This window comes from Triturus cristatus, chromosome 2_2 (genome assembly GCF_964204655.1).
Source record: "Triturus cristatus chromosome 2_2, aTriCri1.1, whole genome shotgun sequence".
Taxonomy (NCBI): Eukaryota; Metazoa; Chordata; class Amphibia; order Caudata; family Salamandridae; genus Triturus; species Triturus cristatus.
The window spans coordinates 1,086,797,447-1,086,820,996 of record NC_140582.1 but is presented as its reverse complement, the minus strand read 5'-3'; the positions used below and the strand labels follow the sequence as shown (position 1 = coordinate 1,086,820,996).

At 42.1% G+C, this 23,550-nt stretch overlaps 1 protein-coding gene across 3 annotated transcripts in view; it reads left to right on the top strand.

The window, feature by feature from the left end:
* Positions 1-23,550, top strand: part of ST3GAL5 (ST3 beta-galactoside alpha-2,3-sialyltransferase 5) — a 495,924-nt gene that overhangs the window by 284,362 nt on the left and 188,012 nt on the right. The window contains exon 1 of one of the 3 annotated variants that reach the window (XM_085642612.1): positions 529-668. The exons of the other annotated variants lie outside the window; for them this stretch is intronic. Coding sequence (XP_085498738.1) covers positions 556-668 — 113 coding nt within the window. The 5' untranslated portion in view covers positions 529-555. Of the gene's footprint in view, positions 1-528; positions 669-23,550 lie in introns of those variants that run through there. 3 annotated transcript variants of the gene reach the window in all.

Sequence of the window (23,550 nt, the reverse complement as noted above, 5' to 3'; positions counted from 1 at the left end):
CATCGCCGGGTCGGAAGGTAACCACAGTACCCAAGCTGCAGGCGTATCTAAGTAATTGATGGGCATACGTGGACAACGCGGTGGTGTGACGCATGTCACACATATACAAACACAAGCCCTGGGAAACACTAAAACCAATGCAGAGCAATAACTAAAGTAGCAGATGAATGCTCACGCTTGAAAATATAACACTTGCTCCAAAAACTTGGCTGCTGAAAGCGAAAGTAGGAAACATCTTCTGATTAGCTTAACTTCTACTCATCTTTATACCGTTTTTAATATACATTGCGAGGGATAAAAGTGGTCCCCGTTTTTCAACACGGTCCGACAAACCCACAACCGTGCTTCTGACGGGTTCCCCCCGCCTTGTTGGTGGCTGCGTGAATCACAGGAGTTCACAGGGCACGCGCCTTGTTCCTGGGAGTACTGCCGAATGTCAGGTCCAGGAGCTGCAGTTAGAACTGTCGCCACCAGGGGGCAGCGCCTGAGTGCAGAACCGTGCAGCCTGGTTCTTAACCCGCTGATGACCATGAGGAAGGAGCCGAGATTCAGGAAATGAAGGGCGAAGGCAGCACTCGCCTGCGTGCCAGGCTGGGAAGAAGGAAGCCTTCTCCAGAGGTACCGCCGCCTCCGGGAGACAGCATGCCCACCGACAGGAGCTGCATTTGGTCAGTATTCGGGAGTGAGGGCAGGCAGTGGTCGAAAACTTACTTGTGTTTCAAGCTCCTAAATGGCTCTGTTTAAATTTCCATCCTGGAGGACACGCTAAAGAGGTAGTCTTGGCTTCTTCGAGTTTGCATCCTGTAGAAAAGGACTTTTACGGTTTCTTCTACCTGGTATCGAGCACAGGGGCAGTGTTTAACTATTTTCTCAGAGTGCTGCTGATGGATAGCAGGAATCGGCGCGGACCTCTTGTGCGATACATTGACGTGCAGGTTGGGTACTAATGTGTATTTTCACTGTAGTAATGTGGGCGGATGCCTCTAATAAATGTTTCATTATGTAGTGGAAGTAACTACACGCAGAGAATTGAAGGGTGAGCCCGGGGCTGAAAGGCGTTTTACGCACGCATTGCTTCTGTCTGAGCGTTGTTGCGTTGCAGGTTTCAAGGCGCATCTCGTTTGTCGCCCCTGCATCTTTCACACGTTTGCAATGCATGCTCTCGGTGGCCCCAAGCGCCTAGAGGCGTTGAGTTTTACAGTGCGCATTACGTGTCAAGCGCTGGACTGAGTTTAGAGGAAAGTCGTTCCTGTGCTGCATGTGTCTCACGAGATCTTCATTTAAGGTTTGAATTTCATGGCTGCAGTTTTGCGATGTTTACTGTATGTCTTCGCTCTGCGCCCAGGTGACTGGCACACAGTAGGTTTTGATTCCGTTGCCGTTAGTCAGTGTCACTTGCTTTGCTTCATTGTTATTTTGCCTGGAGTTCATATTACCCTAGTATAGAAGTACCCTATGGAAGCTTTAAAACCGCCCGGCTCTGAAGACCTCAGAGAGGCGTTATTTTATTCTTCGAGGCTTTTTTGTCCCTGATAAATTGCGCTCAGCGCTTCAAAATGTCTTCCAGGTAGCCCTGCAGGCGGGGCTCAGAGTGAATAGGAATGTACTGGGAAGTGTGGGGTTAACTCCAGGAAGAATGCTGATGCCATCAGGGCAAAAGGGGAAAAACAACGTTTTTAAACTAAACCCAACTTTTAGATCAAGCATAACAGATAAAAAACGAAGAAAAGACTCCGGTTCGACTTTTAAGGATGGCTTTTCATTATAGGTGGACGAGCCTGAAGCCTGGCTTTGGCTCAGCTCGAGGTCCTGCAGGAACCTCGAGCCCACGCCGAGCTTTGATGTGGCTACTGCTTGCTTGCATCATTTTACCCCGAATGTGGCATTACTGTCAGAGCTGCCAACTGGTTCAGGTCCGAGTCTCGGTGTCGCCTTAACATCCTGTTGTTCTGGACAAATCACTTAATCTCCCTGTACCTATAGCCAATGCAGTTGACCTTATGTAAAGTAAATTGTGCTCACGTAAAGCGCATATCCTTCCGGTCGAGTCAGCGCTGTGTTTCAAAACTGCAGAAAATGAACTAATAGTTAAAAACAAAGCCTTAATATAAGGAAAGAGAAACCTAAACCCATTTCCTGGCTGGTTTGTACAAAGTAAAACAGAACACAGTTATAAATCTCGGCTTCCCCGCTTAAATTGTATGATCTTAAGCAGTGCTTTAAATGGAACAAAATAAGTGCAGGTACTCATTAAATTGAGCTAGTAGGCGGGGTGAGACATGATGATAACCTTTCTGTTGAGTATTCATTTTGTCCTTGATAGTTGTCTCAAACTTTTCATATGTGCAAAGAAGGGCATTTACACCAGTTGCAGGACATACCAAAACATGTGAGAAATGTATGAAAATAAACAAAATATGCTAATTCGTTTCACAAAATGAATGACAAACACCACATGTTAATATTTCCGCAATATTTGCAACTTCTTAATGTCATACTGTTCCTACTTACTTGCATTTGGCGCAATCCTTTTATATTCAAGAGTGCACACACATACACACAAAACAAGTATTCCACGCATTTCTTTTCAAATACCTCCTGAGTGTCCCGATTCTCTTCCGCTCTGATTTCATTTCTCTCTCTCACACAAACAAGCAGACAACCACTCTCTATCAATCTTTACATCTCAAACCTCTCGATCCCTCCCCCTCACTTCTCTCCCATTTGTATCTAACTCCGTCCCACTCTCTTTACCCCAATTGTATCCTATCATTCTCTACCATCGTTCTCTATTTCTCTGTGCCTCTCTTACTGTTTCCATAGCTATCTCAATCGCTTCCCCATCTCTATCTGTGCTTACCCCTTCTGCCTATCGTTTTCCCCATTAAACTCTACTCTGCTTCTTCTATCTCTTTCCCTTCACTCTTAGCCTTCTCTCACCCCATTATCTGTCCTCTCTCCTCAGCAGAAGGCCCCACGGACATTAAGCTTTCAGTGGCAGACAGTGAGCACTGCTGGGTTGTGAACATGTGCAGAGTCCAGCAGGGTAGAGGCCAGGGGCAGAACAATACTGGCCTCTGATGGGAAGGTCAGTATTCCGCCTCTCACCTCACCTGGGCACGAGGGAGTCCGCCCAGGTAATCTCCACCACCTCATCCCCACCCATCATGGACTCAATGTCACAGCAGGCAGTCGGAGTGGGGGTTGATTTGCAGGGGCAAGTGAGTCAGAGGAAAGACAGTCAGACCCCAGTGAGAGGCCAAGGGGTGAAAATGGCCCTTGTTACCTGGGTTTTTAAGTGGACACTCCCGAGCAGGCTCCCCCCCAACCGCCCCCCCAACTCATTCAGTCTGCACACTTTAGTGTGCCCCAGGTAGAAAATGTCCCATACACTACCTTACAAGACGTCGCAGCATGGAGGCTCGGCAGGGGGCTGTTGAGGACAATGAGAGCTTTTATCTGGGTAGGGAGGGAGCAGAGGCCCACTTGACGCAGCAGCAGGCCGCCGTTCAGGCCCCATCGTGCTGCTTGCCACAGATGAATGACACAGACAAACGGCAAAACGACAAACATGCTGCTAAAAAAACAGGAACACAGCTGGCCCTCGGCACCGGCCCAGTGCCAACCTTGTCAATTCGACCCTGAGTATCGGTACTCTCCTTGGCAGTGGAGAAGTGCCGGTACTCAGCTTGGTAAAAATACGAAGTGCCGGTACTCAGTACCGGTGAGTACCGGCCCATTTAAAGCACTGATTTAAGCAAATACTTTATTTCACCAACACTGTTTTTTTGCTTCATTATCATGTATGAAAATACTTTCAAACATGCGAGCTCAAACTACCACTTGCATAAAACTATGACTTTTAATAAGTACTTCTCAGTTCAGTGATTTAATGTGCCTTACTAATGTTAAAGCTTGTCCATGTTAAAGAAATTCACTTTTTTTTATTTTGATGTGAGCTTACCATATTTTACGTGGTTTGGTGTATGATTTACATAGCAAATCTTTTCAGGGGCCTGCTAGTGCACAGGGTTTAAGATCCACGCCAGACTCTTGGATAGGCTCTGTTTCGACATTCCCTGTTCATTTGTTGGTTTACCCACCTCTACCTTTCAGCCTCCCAAGTTTGATAAACGAGCACTGTGGTCTGCCCCGTATCTAAAGGGGAGGTGGCATTTGGTGATGCAATGGTGGTTATGTTATAGGCATTTGCTATAGCGCAAAACGTTTCACGCGGAGGTGTATCATGGTGCTTAGCAACCAAAACAGCAAGTGCAGGTTGACCAGTTGAAACATCCAAGTCTTTAGAAGTTTTTTGAATTTTGAAGGATCCTGGCACAACCAGATTTGCAGATTGAAATGGGGCAAGATGGGCAAAAGATCTGCCACCAAATCTGGAAGTGCGCATGTGAGGGGTCTTTAGTGAAGTTTGATTCAGCGATCTAAGCAATCAAGTAGGCTGGTACTGACCGAGTCGGTCGTGTAGGTAGGTAGGAAGCTGTTTACTTAGTGCCTTAAGAGTCATCCAGCACAGTTCAAAAATGGGACGTTTCGTAACTGGTAGCCAGTGAAGTGCTTTCAAGATGGGAGCAGAGGACGAGCGAGAATAAGGTTGTAGATTAATTGGGTAGCTGTATTCTGCACCACTTGGAGCTGAGCCAGCAATGAATCATTTGGTGCTACTAATAGTGCATTCCAGTTGTCCAGGCGACTCATAATCAGTTCCTGGACGAGTGTTTTCTCTTAATGTAGCCTGGAGCCATGGAAAGACTTTCCCAAGTAAAAGCATTGTGGCACAACAGGTGCCACAGGTTGCACTCACTTGGTCTTTCATAGAAAGTGTCTGATCCAATTTGACGCCAACATTTTTAACCTCCTATTTTGGGCAAGGGGCAGGTCCTAATTCAGCAGGCCACCAGTCCGTTGACAAAGACTCCTGAGATTTGCCAAACCGCACTATCTATGGTTTTTCACCACATAATTTGAGGCAGTTGTTGGTCATCCAATCAGCAATTTTCCTCATGCAGTTCACAAACCGTGGTTTGACCAGATCTGGATCCTGTAGAAAGGAGATGACTGATAGGTTGTAATCGGCATAAGACACGATCTCAAACCCGCAAGATCTAAACAATCTGCACGAGAGGGCCCATGTAGAGATTACATAATATCTGGCTCAGGGGGAACCCTGCAGGACTACTTTTATTGACCCTCATAGTGCGGGAACTAAAGGACTCTATGGATATGGTTTGGGTCTAAGAAAATCCCTGAGCCAGTGTAGTTCTCTGACATGTATACCCTTGTCGCGCAGTCTGCTGATTAAGATTGAATGTGAGACTGTGTTGAAAGCTGCTGACAGATCTAGCAATACCAGCATTACTGGATAACCTGCATCTAATGAGTCTGATGGTATCAGTGACTGCCACTAGTGTGATTTCGGTGCTGTGCATCACTCTGAATGTCACTTGTGAGGAGTCAAGGATCATGTGCCCTTCAAAATAGGTCGAACAAAGCGATACCAAAGGGGAGGATGGACTAAGCGTTTGAGCAAATCAAACACTCACCCCCAGTCAACTGATCTGGGTTTAATCCATCATCATTCTTTAGCTCACTCCACCACCCCAGTTCAGACATGGCCATATGCGAATCAGTCTGACCCTGTGCCTCATCGGAACAGTCCAACCCGAACTGCTAAACCATGTCTTCCCTGGACCGGAAACAAGCATCCTGGGACCGGTTTCAGGTTCATAACCCTCGTGGGACGGGGATGCTCAGACGTGAGTCCCGTGCTCTCCATGCCACTGGAATCAAGCTCTCCTGGCTGAAGAGGGGTGAAACCCTGAAACCGGTCCTAGGATGCTTAGTTCCAGTCCAGGGAGGACCTGGCTTGGCAGTTCGGGCTGGACTGTTCCCATGAGGCACAGGGTCAAGACTGATTTGCATATGGCTGGGTTCAAACTGGAATGGCATGGTGAGCAAAAAAACGATGGATTTAGGCCCAGATCTCTGTACTGGGGTGAATGTATGTAATTGTTCTGAATTTTGTCCATCAACTGTTGTTTTGCATGCTTCAAAATAGGCGGCCAGTTTATGTGGCTTTCTAGGAATTTTCCTAACAGGAAGCAAAGAGACCGGTCAGTAGTTGGAAAGAATTTCTGGATTGGCGTTAGTTTTTTTTTTTTTTTAGTATTGGAGACACTTGGGTAGTCTGCCAATAAGCCAGGAGTGAAGCAGAGGCAAGAGAGATTGAAAAGGTCTGTGACGTATGGTGTAATACAGTGGGCTAAGAAGGAAGTGATCTCGGGGGGGGGGGGGGGGGGGGGGGGTGATCATATGTCCCGTGGGAAGCCAATTTGGCGTTGGCCAGCATCACATGTACCTGTTCCTGCGAGCATGGTTCACATTTCTGTAATGCAGAAATTAGGTTCATCAATGATTCGTGTAAGAAAATCTGTCCTGAATGCCTACATGCGTCCATTGCATAAAGTCTTGGAGAAGGACCCCTTTTCTGCAAGTTGCAGTCTAAATGTTTTTCTGTCTGCATCTGCTCTCTATCTCTTGGGTTCTTTGAAACCTAATTTACTTCTATATTTTAAATAGGGTGTCAGTGAAATCGAAATTTGGAACTATTTATAGAGCTTGGCCATTCAGATGGATTTGGATTATACCATGTAAACATTCATTGCACAGTCAACAAAATAACTGCAATATTACCTCGAGTCCTAGAGGCTCTAGTTATTTTTTTTAGCGTACAACAACATAAATTGTTCTTACAGTGCTTCTTGTCGGTCATGTCACTTCATAGCCCAGTAAATTATCTGCGTAATCACTGCCTAACTGAACGGGATTTTAGCTTCGGAAGTCTGGACGCAAGGATTGAAATCTGTAGCTTCAACAAAGCTCTGCAGCACGTGCATTCTTCACTGAGATGGTGTCTAGGAGTGATTGAACTTAATTTAGAGCACTGTGATTTGCTGATGCTGGTGTCATCCTGTACCCCTGTCCACAGTGGAGAGCTGTGGTGTCCGCGTGGACGATGAACCTGTAAAAAGGTTTTGCAGAGGCTGGGTCCACTCATGCCCACTGAGCTGCGGGGCCTGTGTGGGCTGCTGTGTCCTTGTGCAATGGAACTGCAGTAACGTGCACTGAAGCTGGGGCGTCACTGAGCTGTGGGACCTGTGCTGGCCCGTCTGGGCTGCTGGGTCCTTGTGTAATTGAACTGCAGTGACGAGCGCTGAAGCGTCAGTGAGCTGTGGGACCCGTGCTGGCCCGTCTGGGCTGCTGGGTCCTTGTGTAATGGAATTACAGTCATGTGCACCAAAGCTGGGGCATCACTGAGCTGTGGGACCCGTGCTGGGCTGATGGGTCCTTGTGTTTTAGAACTGCAGTCACGAGCACTGAAGCTGGGGCGTAACTGAGCTGTGAGACATGTCTCTCCTGTCTGTGCTGCTGGGTCCTTGTGTAATCGAACTGCAGTGACGAGCACTGAAGTTGGGCGTAACTGAGCTGTGAGACATGTCTCTCCTGTCTGTGCTGCTAGGTCCTTGTGTAATCGAACTGCAGTCACAAGCACTGAAGTGGGGTGTAACGGAGCTGTGAGACATGTCTCTCCTGCCTGTGCTGCTGTGTCCTTGTGTAATCGAACTGCAGTGACGAGCAATGAAGTTGGGCGTAACTGAGCTGTGAGACATGTCTCTCCTGCCTGTGCTGCTGGGTCCTTGTGTAATCGAACTGCAGTGACGAGCACTGAAGCTGGGGCGTCAGTAAGCTGTGGGACCCGTGCTGGCCCGTCTGGGCTGCTGGGTCCTTGTGTAATGGAATTACAGTCTTGTGCACCAAAGCTGGGGCATCACTGAGCTGTGGTACCCATGCTGTGCTTCTGGGTCCTTGTGTTATAGAACTGCAGTCATGAACACCGAAGCTGGGGCGTAACTGAGCTGTGAGACATGTCTCTCCTGCCTGTGCTGCTGGGTCCTTGTGTAATCGAACTGCAGTGACGAGCACTGAAGCTGGGGCGTCAGTAAGCTGTGGGACCCGTGCTGTGCTGCTGGGTCCTTGTTTTATAGAACTGCAGTCACAAGCACTGAAGCTGTGCGTAACTGAGCTGTGAGACATGTCTATCCTGTCTGTGCTGCTGGGTCCTTGTGTAATGGAACTGCAGTCACGGGCACTGAAGCCGGGGCATAACTGAGCTGTGAGACATGTCTCTCCTCCCTGTGCTGCTGGGTCCTTGTGTAATCGAACTGCAGTGACGAGCACTAAAGCTGGGGCGTCAGTAAGCTGTGGGACCTGTGCTGGCCCGTCAGGGCTGCTGGGTCCTTGTGTAATGGAATTACAGTCTTGTGCACCAAAGCTGGGGCATCACTGAGCTGTGGGACCCGTGCTGGGCTGATGGGTCCTTGTGTTTTAGAACTGCAGTCACGAGCACTGAAGCTGGGGCGTAACTGAGCTGTGAGACATGTCTCTCCTGTCTGTGCTGCTGGGTCCTTGTGTAATCGAACTGCAGTGACGAGCACTGAAGTTGGGCGTAACTGAGCTGTAAGACATGTCTGTGCTGCTGGGTCCTTGTGTAATCGAACTGCAGTCACGAGCACTGAAGTTGGGCGTAACGGCGCTGTGAGACATGTCTCTCCTGCCTGTGCTGCTGGATCCTTGTGTAATCGAACTGCAGTGACGAGCAATGAAGTTGGGCGTAACTGAGCTGTGAGACATGTCTCTCCGGTCTGTGCTGCTGGGTCCTTGTGTAATCGAACTGCAGTCACGAGCAATAAAGTTGGGCGTAACTGAGCTGTGAGACATCTCTCCCCTGTCTGTGCTGCTGGGTCATTGTGTAATCGAACTGCAGTCACGAGCACTGAAGTTGGGCGTAACTGAGCTGTGAGACATGTCTCTCCTGTCTGTGCTGCTGGGTCCTTGTGTAATCGAACTGTAGTGACGAGCACTGAAGTTGGGCTTAACTGAGCTGTGAGACATCTCTCCCCTGTCTGTGCTGCTGGGTCATTGTGTAATCGAACTGCAGTCACGAGCACTGAAGTTGGGCGTAACGGCGCTGTGAGACATGTCTCTCCTGCCTGTGCTGCTGGGTCCTTGTGTAATCGAACTGCAGTCACGAGCACTGAAGTTGGGCGTAACGGCGCTGTGAGACATGTCTCTCCTCTCTGTGCTGCTGGGTCCTTGTGTAATCGAACTGCAGTGACGAGCAATAAAGTTGGGCGTAATTGAGCTGTGAGACATGTCTCTCCTGTCTGTGCTGCTGGGTCATTGTGTAATCGAACTGCAGTCACGAGCACTGAAGTTGGGCGTAACTGAGCTGTGAGACATGTCTCTCCTGTCTGTGCTGCTGGGTCATTGTGTAATCGAACTGCAGTCACGAGCACTGAAGTTGGGCGTAACTGAGCTGTGAGACATGTCTCTCCTGCCTGTGCTGCTGGGTCCTTGTGTAATCGAACTGCAGTCGCATGCACTGAAGCTGAGGCGTCACTGATCTGTGGGACCCGTGCTCGCCTGTCTGGCCTGCTGGATCCTTGTGTAATGGAACTTCAGTAACGTGCTCTGGAGCTGGGGTGCCACTGAGATGTGGGACCCGTGCTCGCCTGTCTGGGCTGCTGGGTCCGTGTGTAATCGAACTGCAGTCGCACTGAAGCTGGGGCGTAACTGAGCTGTGAGACATGTCTCTCCTGTCTGTGCTGCTGGGTCATTGTGTAATCGAACTGCAGTCACGAGCACTGAAGTTGGGCGTAACTGAGCTGTGAGACATGTCTCTCCTGCCTGTGCTGCTGGGTCCTTGTGTAATGGAACTGCAGTCGCATGCACTGAAGCTGAGGCGTCACTGATCTGTGGGACCCGTGCTCGCCTGTCTGGCCTGCTGGATCCTTGTGTAATGGAACTTCAGTAACGTGCTCTGGAGCTGGGGTGCCACTGAGATGTGGGACCCGTGCTCGCCTGTCTGGGCTGCTGGGTCCTTGTGTAATCGAACTGCAGTGACGAGCACTGAAGTTGGGCTTAACTGAGCTGTGAGACATGCCTGTGCTTCTGGGTCCTTGTGTAATCGAACTGCAGTCACGAGCGAATCACTGACACAATATCGAAAGACAAAAAATCGACCTACAAATATATCGATACAAAATAATCGATCACATTATTATCGACATCATATACTTATTTAAAACATTACAAAAATATCGAACACACAATTTCGAACTACATAAATATAGGTACACAAAATATCGGCAACACAAATATCGAAATCCTAAAATATCGATGCTCAATAATATACATATACTTCATAACAAAATATCGTAAACTAAAATATCGACCACTAAAATATCTCCATTTTACTAATATCGACTATATAACATTTAATGAAAACCTAAAATCAAACTACATAAACACCAAATAATGTCTTTTATCTCTACACAAAATTATTATTAAACAATTATATATTTACTACATTTAAAAATGGATTTAAATAATTAACTCTTTACTAAAACATTATTAACAACATTCCTACTTTAAACAACTATATTATTAAATTATACTTTATCAATTCATGCATCCAATACATAATATAATGTTTAGAAAAATACATATAGAATAATACACCACAAAACCACTAATTAGCGTTTTCCTTATTAGGAAACTAACTACCAGAAAAAAAAAAAAAAAATTCGAACTAACCAATAAAAACACTCCGAATTCAAACTGACCAATAAAACACATATTACAACATCCAAAGCACTATAAAAAGAAGTTCAACTTCATTCACAGTCCAAAACCAAAAAAACGAAATTGAATGAAGAGGAAAATCGACTGGATTGCAACTACAGATATAAGAAAATCAACATACAGGAAATGTTTAAAACTATCAAAAGTAAGTTAACTATATTATTCTCATGAAGACTCAAATAGAATAAATTGTAATTACAATATACATACACTATAAATAAATTAATGTCTTCTTTCTATTTCATGTTTTCACTACAGGAAACTCCAAAAGAAACTAAGAAAATACAGAACAGCACCAAAAAAGATACAACTAAAAAGTAAGTATTTCACAACCAAAAATCAACTAATAGATTAAAATACCACCCTAATTAAATCCCAATTGCAAATCCCCTAACCATTCCCTATAAAAATATAGAAACAATTATTACAACACATTTCCTTTTCTTTTCCAGACAAAGAAAATACTAGAGGAAAATCCCACAAATAAAGAATCAGGAGCATTTTACTCAAACACATCAAAACCAACTTTGTAAGTATATAGTAACTAAATCTTGTTTTTTTCTACTGAAAATTAATATAACATCATATATAATAACTATAATATATATTTTTCATAGATAAAGCTACATCAAAATGACTGAAGGAGCTGAATTCATAACAAGCCAGAAGGGAAAAATGTTACTATGCTATATGGGGTACACTTACACACAGGAAAAAGTGTATGGTTTAAAAGTTAACTGGAAATGCACTAAATACTACTCTAATAAGTGCTATGGGCGTGCTACAACACGACAAACAACAGTACTATACACTAGAGAACATAACCACCCACCAAACATTACTGAAATCGAAGTCAGATCTGCTTTAGAAACTATAAAGGAAGCTAGCACAAGTTCTCAAAAACCTACCAGTGTAATTTTAAAAGAGCAGCTTCCCAAAATTCCTAAAACTGCTACTACACAAATGCCATCTGTAACTTCACTCAAAAGAACTATTGCACGTACTAAAAAAACCACTACTACTTCAACCCCAATTCCTCACACATACAGTGAAGTTATTCTAAGTCCAGAACAAAGTATAACTTTCAACAAAGAACCATTTGTCATTTTTGATAATAAAAACAATGACAAAAGAATAATAATATTTGGAACAGCTAATAATCTCTGTAAACTACAAGAATCACATAACTGGATGATGGATGGGACTTTTACCATATGTCCCAAACCATTTTTCCAACTATATACAATACATGTCATATATCACAATTGCAATATACCATTAATTTACACATTATTACCAAACAAACATAACTCCACATACACTGAACTATTAAATATAATAAAACAAAAAACAAATGACTTTTCCCCACAAAAAATAATCCTAGATTTTGAACATGCAATGATTAATTCTATATTAAAAACACACCCCCATACCTCCATACAAGGCTGTTACTATCATTTTAATCAATGCCTATGGAGACACATACAAAAATCAGCCCTAAGCATTGAATATGCAACTAATTCATCTTTTGCATATCAAATAAAAAAACTCATAGCACTAGCTTATGTACCTGACACAGACGTAACAGAACATTACAACATTTTAATAGACAGCGCCTTCTACAAACAAAATGAAGAAAAACTAAGTTCACTATTGGACTATTTCGAAGATACATGGGTCGGCAGACTACATAGATCTGGCCACAGAAGAAACCCTAAATTCTTAATTCCCTGGTGGAACGTATACAGAAGCACCTTAAATGGAGAATCCAAAACTAATAACGCAGTTGAAGGATGGCATAACGCCTTCCTACAATCAACAGGCAGAACAAAACCAACACTAGAAAGATTTATATCATGCCTACAAAAAGAACAGAGTTATCAAGAGTTCCGAATGGAACAATCCATAACTCAGCTAACTCCAAAAACCTCAAAACAAACTAAACAAATGTATAAATATCTAGAGCAACAAGTAAAATTGTACCCTACTACCAAAGGCCTAGAATACCTAAACATCATAGCTAAAACACTTCTTTAAAGTACAAATACAAATAAATGACTAATTACCCATTTTCAATAATATCAAACACATAAAATATATGTATCTTATTACAAAAATAATTACTGTGTGTAACATATTTATACATATTGTCAAAAATATATTAACACACATTAATAATATTTGTAATAAAATAAAAATGAACAATAATATTAAACAATACCCACCCACAAGAAATAATAATAAATTAACTTACCACGTTTATTCCAAAGTCTGAAAAATCCATTTCCTGCTTACACAATCCAAACATTAAAAAAAATGTTCCCAAAAAAAAATGCAAAAATACAACTGGCGATTAAATCCATAAGCCATTCACCAAATATCCTTCGTAAATCCATGAAAAACCCGAAAATAGCTAAAAATATTAAAAAACGATCCATGAAAACCGAAACATTTAAAGTAGTGTAAAAACCATATTGTTCAATAAAACGAACACACACTTCTTTAAAAAAAAAAAAGAGTCCATCCGAAACGAATAACCTAGAAAAGAAATAGTCAAAACAAAGCAACTGACATTCCCACCCACATAAAACAACACATAAACACGTACTAACAATAATACTAGATTTAAAACACTTCTAAATATACATTAAACACCTTAAACCTAACTTTCGAAACATGCCTACACATCGTTAAAAACACGTAAAAACACAACACGCAACTCTAACACATAACATTTCCAAATATAACTAATATATGTACAGCTACACTAAACATTATCTAACTAGGCTCAAAAGTAAATTTAAAACCATCTAAAACACATAAAACAAACCTTACCTTTCACGACGCGAAGTAACTCCCAACCGCGAGCTTCCCTTCAAACCAAATGACCCAAAACAACATTACCCGGTTACAAAATAGAGTGTCCAAAACATAATAAAACATTTAACTATACTAAAAAGCCCTAAATAAATCAGGTAAAACAGTAAATTCACACACAAATATTTTATATTATTTAGTAAAAATATACCTATTTTTTTAATTTACCTACAAATTGTCAACAAATGTTCCTAATTTGTAAAATTATATTAATAAATATTTTAAAATTTAAAATATTTATTATTATAATTGCTAAAAAGATAATACTACAGAACAATGTATGAAAAATTGTTAAATTATTTTTGCATAAATGCTAAAATTTTATTTATGTTAAAAAGATGTTTGTTTCGAAAACATTGTAAAAATAATTAATATTAATATTTTACATATTAATATTAATTAAAAAGGTATAACATGTTTGTACTACAAATATTAAAATGTTTATATATGAAAATATTTGTTAAAAGTTTTGTATAAAGATTTACAAAACCTATTGCTATGTTAATTTTAATTTAAAACACTACATTGTACAACATTATTAATAATCTTTATAATTTACTTAAAAATGTTTGAAAATATACTTAATGTACATAAAATTTGTTCTGACCTATATTCAATATGTTTGAATGTAATTACAATGTAAATAATACTATTTCTGAATGATCTTACTCAAATGAATAAACAATAACAAATTTAAAAAACTACAATAAAAACCATGTTCTTGTCTTATGAATTGTGTTTCTCTGATTATTAATATTAATCTTCTATTATGAATATTTAACATATAGAATAATTATTTTATAAAAAATTACAAATCAATCAATATTATAAAATTACAGAATGCCATTACCCATTATTCCAATACAAAATATTCATATATTTTTCCTAATAATAATATTAAATATTCCAAACATATCAAATTAAAAGGTTACATGTATATATTATCCTAAACTATAAATATAGAATTAATTACTACAAATCCAATATATAAAAATACAATACAAATAATATTCACTTAAATATATTTTTATAACTACTATATCAATGTAATTTAATTAAATTAAATACCAGACAGATTAGAGTAGTTGCTGGACACTGACCATAAACAATTTACTATTCCCACTCCACTCTATAATAAATAAAAGTAGATGCTTGACACTGACCATAAATAATTTACTATTCCCACTCCAGTCTATAATAAATTAGAGTAGGTGCTGGACACTAACCATAAATAATTTACTATTCCCACTCCAGTATATAAAAAATTAGAGTAGGTGCTGGACAGTGACCATAAATAATTTACTATTCCCACTCCAGTCTATAATAAATTAGAGTAGGTGCTGGACACTAACCATAAATAATTTACTATTCCCACTCCAGTCTATAATAAATTAGAGTAGGTGCTGGACACTGACCATAAATAATTTACTATTCCCACTCCAGTCTATAATAAATTAGAGTAGGTGCTGGACACTAACCATAAATAATTTACTATTCCCACTCCAGTATATAAAAAATTAGAGTAGGTGCTGGACAGTGACCATAAATAATTTACTATTCCCACTCCAGTCTATAATAAATTAGAGTAGGTGCTGGACACTAACCATAAATAATTTACTATTCCCACTCCAGTCTATAATAAATTAGAGTAGGTGCTGGACACTGACCATAAATAATTTACTATTCCCACTCCAGTCTATAAAAAATTAGAGTAGGTGCTGGACAGTGACCATCAATAATTTACTATTCCCACTCCAGTCTATAATAAAATAGAGTAGGTGCTGGACACTAACCAGAAAAAATTTACTATTCCCACTCCAGTCTATAATAAATTAGAGTAGGTGCTGGACACTGACCATAACTAATTTACTATTCCCACTCCAGTCTATAATAAATTAGAGTAGGTGCTGGACAGTGACCATAAATAATTTACTATTCCCACTCCAGTCTATAAAAAATTACAGTAGGTGCTGGACAGTGACCATAAATAATTTACTATTCCCACTCCAGTCTATAATAAATTAGAGTAGGTGCTGGACAGTGACCATAAATAATTTACTATTCCCACTCCAGTCTATAAAAAATTACAGTAGGTGCTGGACAGTGACCATAAATAATTTACTATTCCCACTCCAGTCTATAATAAATTAGAGTAGGTGCTGGACAGTGACCATAAATAATTTACTATTCCCACTCCAGTCTATAAAAAATTACAGTAGGTGCTGGACAGTGACCATAAATAATTTACTATTCCCACTCCAGTCTATAAAAAATTACAGTAGGTGCTGGACAGTGACCATAAATAATTTACTATTCCCACTCCAATCTATATTGAATTAGGATTACTATATATGTTAGATTTTTTCAAACAATTACTAATTTGTAAACACTACCCACCCTTATCCCCTATAAATCCTACATCACTCTTATTAAATGAATTATCTTCTTAAAATTGTTAAATGTTAATTAAAATAACATTTCTAAATGGAAATAATTTTTTATGAATAATAAAATTTTGATATATTTATAAAACACTCCCCACCCTTATCCCCTATAACCCCAAAATACCACTTATGAAATATTTTTCATTATTAAAAATATTAAAATTTACTTTTATTAAGAAATTATAACTTTGCATTATATTTTTCAAAAATAAAATATTACATATATTTTGAATGCACTCCCCACCCTTATCCCCTATAACCCCCAATTCCCACTTATGAAATTTATTGTATTAGTAATTTATTTAATTTTAATTTTTAAACCCAAAAATTAAATTTCTATTTTTTTTTTATAAAATATTAAATATTTCTCAAAAACACTCCCCACCCTTATCCCCTATAACCCCAAAATCCCACTTATTAAATGTATTTTATTAGTAAAATGTTTAATTGTAAATTTTAATACAAAATTTTAAATGTAAATTTTTTTGAATTCAATATTAAATAATAAATATATATCTAAAACACTCCCCAGCCTTATCCCCTTTAACCCCAAAATCCCACGTATTACATTTATTTTCTTATAACAATTTTCACATTTAAAATTTTAAAACGAATTTGAAATGTTTTTATTTCTAAATATAATATTTCAAAATTTATATCATAAATTATTAAATTTTATTACTAAAATTTTTAATTTTAAATTTTCATACCAAATTTGAATTTTTTTTTTTTAATTTAATATTAAATATTAAATATATATCTAATACACTCCCCACCCTTATCCCCTATAACCCCAAAATCCCACTGATTACATTTATTTTATTATTACAATTTTCACATTTAAAATTTAAAAACACATTTGAATTTTTTTTTTTTTTTTTAAATATAATATTTCTAAATTTATATCCTAAAATATTAAATTTAATATTTATTTCCAAAACACTCCCCACCCTTAACCCCTATATACACAACATCCCACTAACAATATTTTTTTTCATTATTAAAATTTAAATATTACTATTTTGTTCAAAATTTAAATTCAAATTATACAAATATTTATTAAAATATTTTATTTCTAATATATATTTTTAAAACACTCCCCACCCTTATCCCCTATAAACCCAACATCCCGCTCCTAACATTATATATCCAAATTTAAAAAATTATATTAATAATAGTTAAATAATTATATCCTAAAATATTAAATATAATATTTATTTCCAAAATACTCCCCACCCTTAACCCCTATATACACAACATCCCACTAAAAATTTTTTTTTTCACAATTAAATTTTAAATAATTGAATTTTGTTCAAAATTTAAATTTAAATTCTACAAAAATTTATTAAAATATTTTATTTCAAATATATTTTTTTAAAACACTCCCCACCCTTATCCCCTATAAACCCAACATCCCGCTCCTAAAATTATATATCAAAATTTAAAAAATTATATTAATAGAAAGAAAATTGTTATTTTTAATACACTTAAATAAACATTTGCTGACACTTCTAAACAATAATTTTTTACAAATCACAAAGTGACTTAATACTATACTTTTTCGATATTTTTACTACACGATATTATGTCTTTCGATATACTATACCTCGATATTTTACTACACATCACAATCTCGACATTTTTTACATCGATATTGTTGACAGAGATATATTGTTCCATCGATATTTTGACTTCGATATTTCTGTATATCGATATTACATTTCCGATATTTTGTCTACTCACCGTCACGAGCACTGAAGTTGGGCGTAACGGCGCTGTGAGACATGTCTCTCCTCTCTGTGCTGCTGGGTCCTTGTGTAATCGAACTGCAGTGACGAGCAATGAAGTTGGGCGTAATTGAGCTGTGAGACATGTCTCTCCTGTCTGTGCTGCTGGGTCATTGTGTAATCGAACTGCAGTCACGAGCACTGAAGTTGGGCGTAACTGAGCTGTGAGACATGTCTCTCCTGTCTGTGCTGCTGGGTCATTGTGTAATCGAACTGCAGTCACGAGCACTGAAGTTGGGCGTAACTGAGCTGTGAGACATGTCTCTCCTGCCTGTGCTGCTGGGTCCTTGTGTAATGGAACTGCAGTCGCATGCACTGAAGCTGAGGCGTCACTGATCTGTGGGACCCGTGCTCGCCTGTCTGGCCTGCTGGATCCTTGTGTAATGGAACTTCAGTAACATGCTCTGGAGCTGGGGTGCCACTGAGATGTGGGACCCGTGCTCGCCTGTCTGGGCTGCTGGGTCCGTCTGTAATGGAGCTGCAGTCGCACTGAAGCTGGGGCGTCACTGAGTGGTTGTGCCCCTTCCTGGTGGCCTGTCTAGGCTGCTGGGTCCTTGTGTAATGGAACTTCAGTCATGTGCACTGAACCTGGGGCGTCTGTGAGCTGTGGGGCCCCTGCTGGCCTGTCTGGATCCTTGTGTAATGGAATTGCAGTCACGTGCACAGAAGCTAGGAGTGTCACTGAGCTGTGGGACCCGTGCTCGCCTGTCTGGCCTGCTGGGTCCTTGTGTAATTGAGCTGCAGTCATTAATGTGCACTGAACCTGGGCCGTCTCTGAGATGAGGGGCACGTGCCGGCATGTCTGGGCTTCTGGGTCCTTGTAGAACTGAGCTGCATTCCTGTATGTGCACTGAAGCTGGGGTGTGTTCTTGTAATGTGAATAATCCCTTTGTTATGCAGACGACCCGTGTGACCGAATCAAGTTCAAAAAGACAAACACTAGTCTCTTTATTTTTTTCTTTAGTTACGTTTGCATTTTAGTCTGTAAAAATCGGTAGTACTTATGTTACTACTTTAGTCGTGGATGCAGAGGACGGGTTTGAGTTTGTGCAGTATGCAATGGCGCCTCCTTGTCTACACAGTGTGTATAGATGTTATAGATATCATATGGTGCAACAGGCGAAGGGATAACCCTGAACCCTTCAAGCAGACACAAAGGCCCTTAAATTTCTAGTGCAGAGGCCTTTGCACACATTAAAGTAAACCGCAGAACTAGTACTGCATAACTAAGCATCACAACATTTCCAATACAGTGCTAATATCAGTGTATAAATAAGTGAAATGATCGCCGAACACTCCGGGTATCTTGTGTCCTTGTGATTATTGAAGATCGATTTGCCCAGCCAACACATGTTTCGTCAGGGTGAAAACTCAAGACTTCTTCAGGGCTCTATGGCGTGAAAATCGAAATGAATCGATCACTCTGCCGGTTGTACTTCCGTCCCGGCTGGTATGGGAATGAATTAAAATCTCAAGGTGAAATCAGTAAATGAGGACTTATAAAATTCAAAGGTCCAAGGTGCTCAAGCAAGTATGATAAGAGGTTGCAGCGCACACAGGAGGTTGAAGAGCCGAGTTTGGCTCGGTCCACGGTCAATTGATCTCCTGGAGATCCAGTGTGCTGTTAGGTCCCGTGACTCACAGTAAACGAACCGGAATTCAACTCCTTTAGACGTATTAAAGCATAGGTCTAACAGAAGACCCTCTTGAGTGAGGGATTTCCTAGCAGAAAAACGTTTTTTTCTTAGCGCCACGAACACCCTGTCAGCTTGTGATTTTTAAGTCTCGTTTTTGACAGCACAGTTGTGCAAGGACTTATTGCTACCAGTATGTACTGGCTTTTGACCGCCCCCTTTCAGTCACTGGATTGCTTCAAACAGCCGCTTTCAATCATTGGCCTGAGAGTTTGTCAATTGCATCGTACGGAGCCCAGTGTAGCATCCATACATGAGACATACTTTACACCCTTAGTCCTTTCTGCCAGCTCTCTTCCATGTCTTTCACTCTGATATGCTAATCTAAAATCCACGCCTATTGGTTTTGCCAATGTTTGTTGCTCATATTGTTGCCTTTCCGTGCGTGTTAGGAGATGTATTGTATCGGACACTTGTAAAGCGCACTGCCGCCCAAAGGGTATGCTGACGCTGTTGAACATGTGCTCAGATCAGCCGTGGATGGACAGAACGGCCCTGAGTAGACTGATCGAGGCGAGCCGATACAATTCATTCTCTTGGAAAGAGCCAGGTTTTGACTCTTTTCCTAAATGGCATCAGATCCTCTAACTGTCTGATATTGGTGGGAAATGTATTCCAGAGCTTTGCTGCCGCAATGCTAAAAGCTCTCCCACCAGATGTCTTTCTGAATTTGGGCACCATGACCAAATTGGCCGAAGATGAACGTAAACTCCGGGTGGGGACATACCATGCAAATTTGTACTGCATGGGTTTAGGTCCAACACCATGCAGAGCTTTGAACACTAAGCAGAGAGATTTAAACTTTATCCTTTCTGATACTGGAAGCCAGTGTAGCTCTGCCAGCGCTTGTGATGCGGATGAATGTCTTGGTCTTGCTAAAGCCAGTTTGGCCGCCGTCGTCTGGACCCTCTGCAGTCTCTCAATTAGGTACTTTGGAGACTCTAGCAGCAGTGCATTGCAGTAGTCCAGTCTACTCCAGATAACGCTTCTAACTACCAATGCTCTGGCCTGTGATGGTAGCATTGGTAGGATCTTTTGGAGCACCCTGATGAGAGCAAAGCAGCAACCAGCAGTTTTGTTAATCTGGGTTTCAAGGCTCAGTTTGTCATCGAATATAACTCCTAAATTACGCACCGTCTCTGAAGGTCTCAGAGGAGTATCGGTCGGTATAGGCCAGAAGTCATCTGGAAGTGGACAAGGAACTTTACCTGCTGCGCAGCCCAAGATCTCTGTCTTGTCTGCATTAAATTGAAGAGATTTTTCTCTCAGCCAGCCAGAGGCATCCTTCATACAGGTGTGGAAGTCTTCCAGTGAGGTGAAATGGTCTCCCTCCAATGACAAGATGAGCTGCATGTCATCGGCATAATTAATAAGGCTAGCATTGTGAGCTTTAATGTCAGCCAGCAATCGTCTCAAGTATATGTTAAATAGTATTGGGCTGATAGCCGATCCCTGAGGAACACAATATGGGTTGTTAATGAACTCGGATTGGAACGGTGAGAGAGCCACTGCCTGTCACCTCTTGGATAGGTATGATTGGAACCGTTCGAGGCATGTGGGCTGCTGAATTCATATCTGTGCATAGATCGCTGCCTAGTGTTGGGTCCGGATGTTTGAACGTTGTTGTCCTGGAAGAGTCTTCGAAGTATCCTTGGATAGGTGACTCCTCCCCTGGACTACAGTGCGCATGGGCATCCTCTCCATCCTCAGATTGTTTTTTTCCGCCATTGGGTTCGGATGTGCTTATCTTGACTCAAGTTAGGAAAAACTCTTTTCAGGCCAAAAGGCCTCTAGTTCGCGTCGGTACTGTTCCCGATCGGTATCGATAGTATCTTTGTTAGTTTACTAACTTCCAAAACCAACTTTTTCGCATCTTACCCGACCATCGACCCGACATCGACGATGGAATCGAGGACACCATTCAAGCGGTGCCCTGTATGCAATGCGAAATATCCACACATCGACGTCCATCCGGTGTGCAACAAATGCCTTTCACCGGATCACGACGAATCTACATGTATGGCCTGTGCCCGATTTCAATCCAAGAAGACTCTCCGGAATCGACGAGCGGCGAGACTCGAGGCGCAGCAAGCGGCACCGGCCCCGGCCGACATCTTCAGCGCCGAGACCGAAGATGTCGAAGAAGTGGAGAACCTACCCTCCAGCCCCGCTTCCGAACATAACTCCGGATCGGAAGACGTCGACGAAACACTCTTTCGCAGAGATGAAGATGACACCGAGGTAGGAGACTACAATGAGGCCTTAGGGGCCGAAGAGAGTAGCTCCGATGACGAGCAAGGCCTACCCGTACAGACTGAGGAAATCCCAGTGCAACAGTCTATGGCACCGGTCGAGGGATCGCCTTCGGGCCTTACCCAAAACCTATCCCGCAGTTTTTCGGCCCCGCCCTCGGGCCCGGCCTCGGACATTCAGCGGCAGCCATTAATGCCCAAACCGGCTGGTTTCCCTTCTTCGAAACCAAAAGCTGTATTGGTTCAACTGAAACCGAAACCGAAAGTGGCGCTGGTCGGATCGAGGCCCTCCACACCTTCGACGCCAGCAAAACCCGTTGGCACCGAGCGCAACAAACGAGACTTCGGTGCCGAGCTCGAAGCGGCCGACGTCGGAGTCGACATACGGAAAAAGGCCTTCGGTGCCACCAAACCTACTCGGCTCCCGGCACCGACGCAATCGGCACCGACCCCAAAGGTCAAGCTACCTGCCGCGTCTCACACCGCTTCGACGGCACCACCAAAGCCACACTCATCGAAGGCGTCGACGGCCATTCCCGCCCCTCGACTCCATGACTCACCGGCGCCGAAAAAGTCCACGCCCGCCTCCACAGAACCGGTCGGCGCAAAGGAATCAAGGGCGCTCCAGGTGCCACCCGTGGCTGCGCAGTGCACCAAAAATAAAAATGTCCTCCAGGACACGTCGGGCTCCGAGCCAATAAAAGCTCCAACAGCCTCTTCGGCACCAGCCAACATCCACGGCCCCGAAACTGTTCCAAATCAGGACACGGGTCACCCACACCACGATCACGCCTGCCGAACACTCTGCGGAGACGTCTCCATCGCATATCATCGACGCCGACACCGGCAGGATGATTATCCACAAAAGGAGAATAACTTCTGAGCCAGCTTTGGACTCCTTCCGGATCCCACTTAAGAGAAAGCTGCCAGTGGCTTCAGAACCAGTTCTTTACGAACCTTTCCATTCACCCTACCAGGATCCACAATCCTTCTCTCCCACACACTCCGACACGGATGCGTTGGAGGACTACATGGGTGACCAAGTCCCCTACCCCGGAGGGATGGACCCTGATGGCCAACAGGACCCTGATCATGCTTGGGATGACCCTGTAGACCCAGGTGCACCTATGGATGCACAGGACCCGCAACTCTATGGAGCAAAAACATCTCCCACAGAGGACACTGCCGCGTTCAACGCTCTACTTGAACGTGCTGCGGCCAATCATGGGGTGCAACTTCACTCGGACACCATCGAGGACGACTTTCTCATGGATACTTTCGCATCCTCAGAAAGGAATATAAAGACTCTGCCCATGTTAAAGGGGGTCCTCAAGCCAGCAAAGGACATCTTCAAAGAACCCACCAGGGCAAGAGTAATAAACCCCAGGATCGACAAAAAATACAGATCGGCGCCTGGGGACCCTACTTACATTAGAGGCCAATTACCTCTGGATTCCATTGTCGTTGCGAATGCTCGCAAGAGGGCACACTCGCAAACAACAGGTGATGCTCCTCCCCCGGACAAAGAGTCCAAGGTGCTAGAGACCTCTGGCAAACGGGTTGCCGCCCAAGCAGCTAACATATGGCGCATTGCCAATACTCAAGCGCTCCTCGCTCGCTATGATCGAGCGCACTACGACACATTAGAACAACTACTCCAACATCTCCCTGACCAATTCAAAGAAGGTGCAGAGATCCTCATCAGAGAGGGACAACTGCTCACAAATGCATCCATTAAGTGTGCACTGGATGCTGCGGATACAGCTGCCAGAGC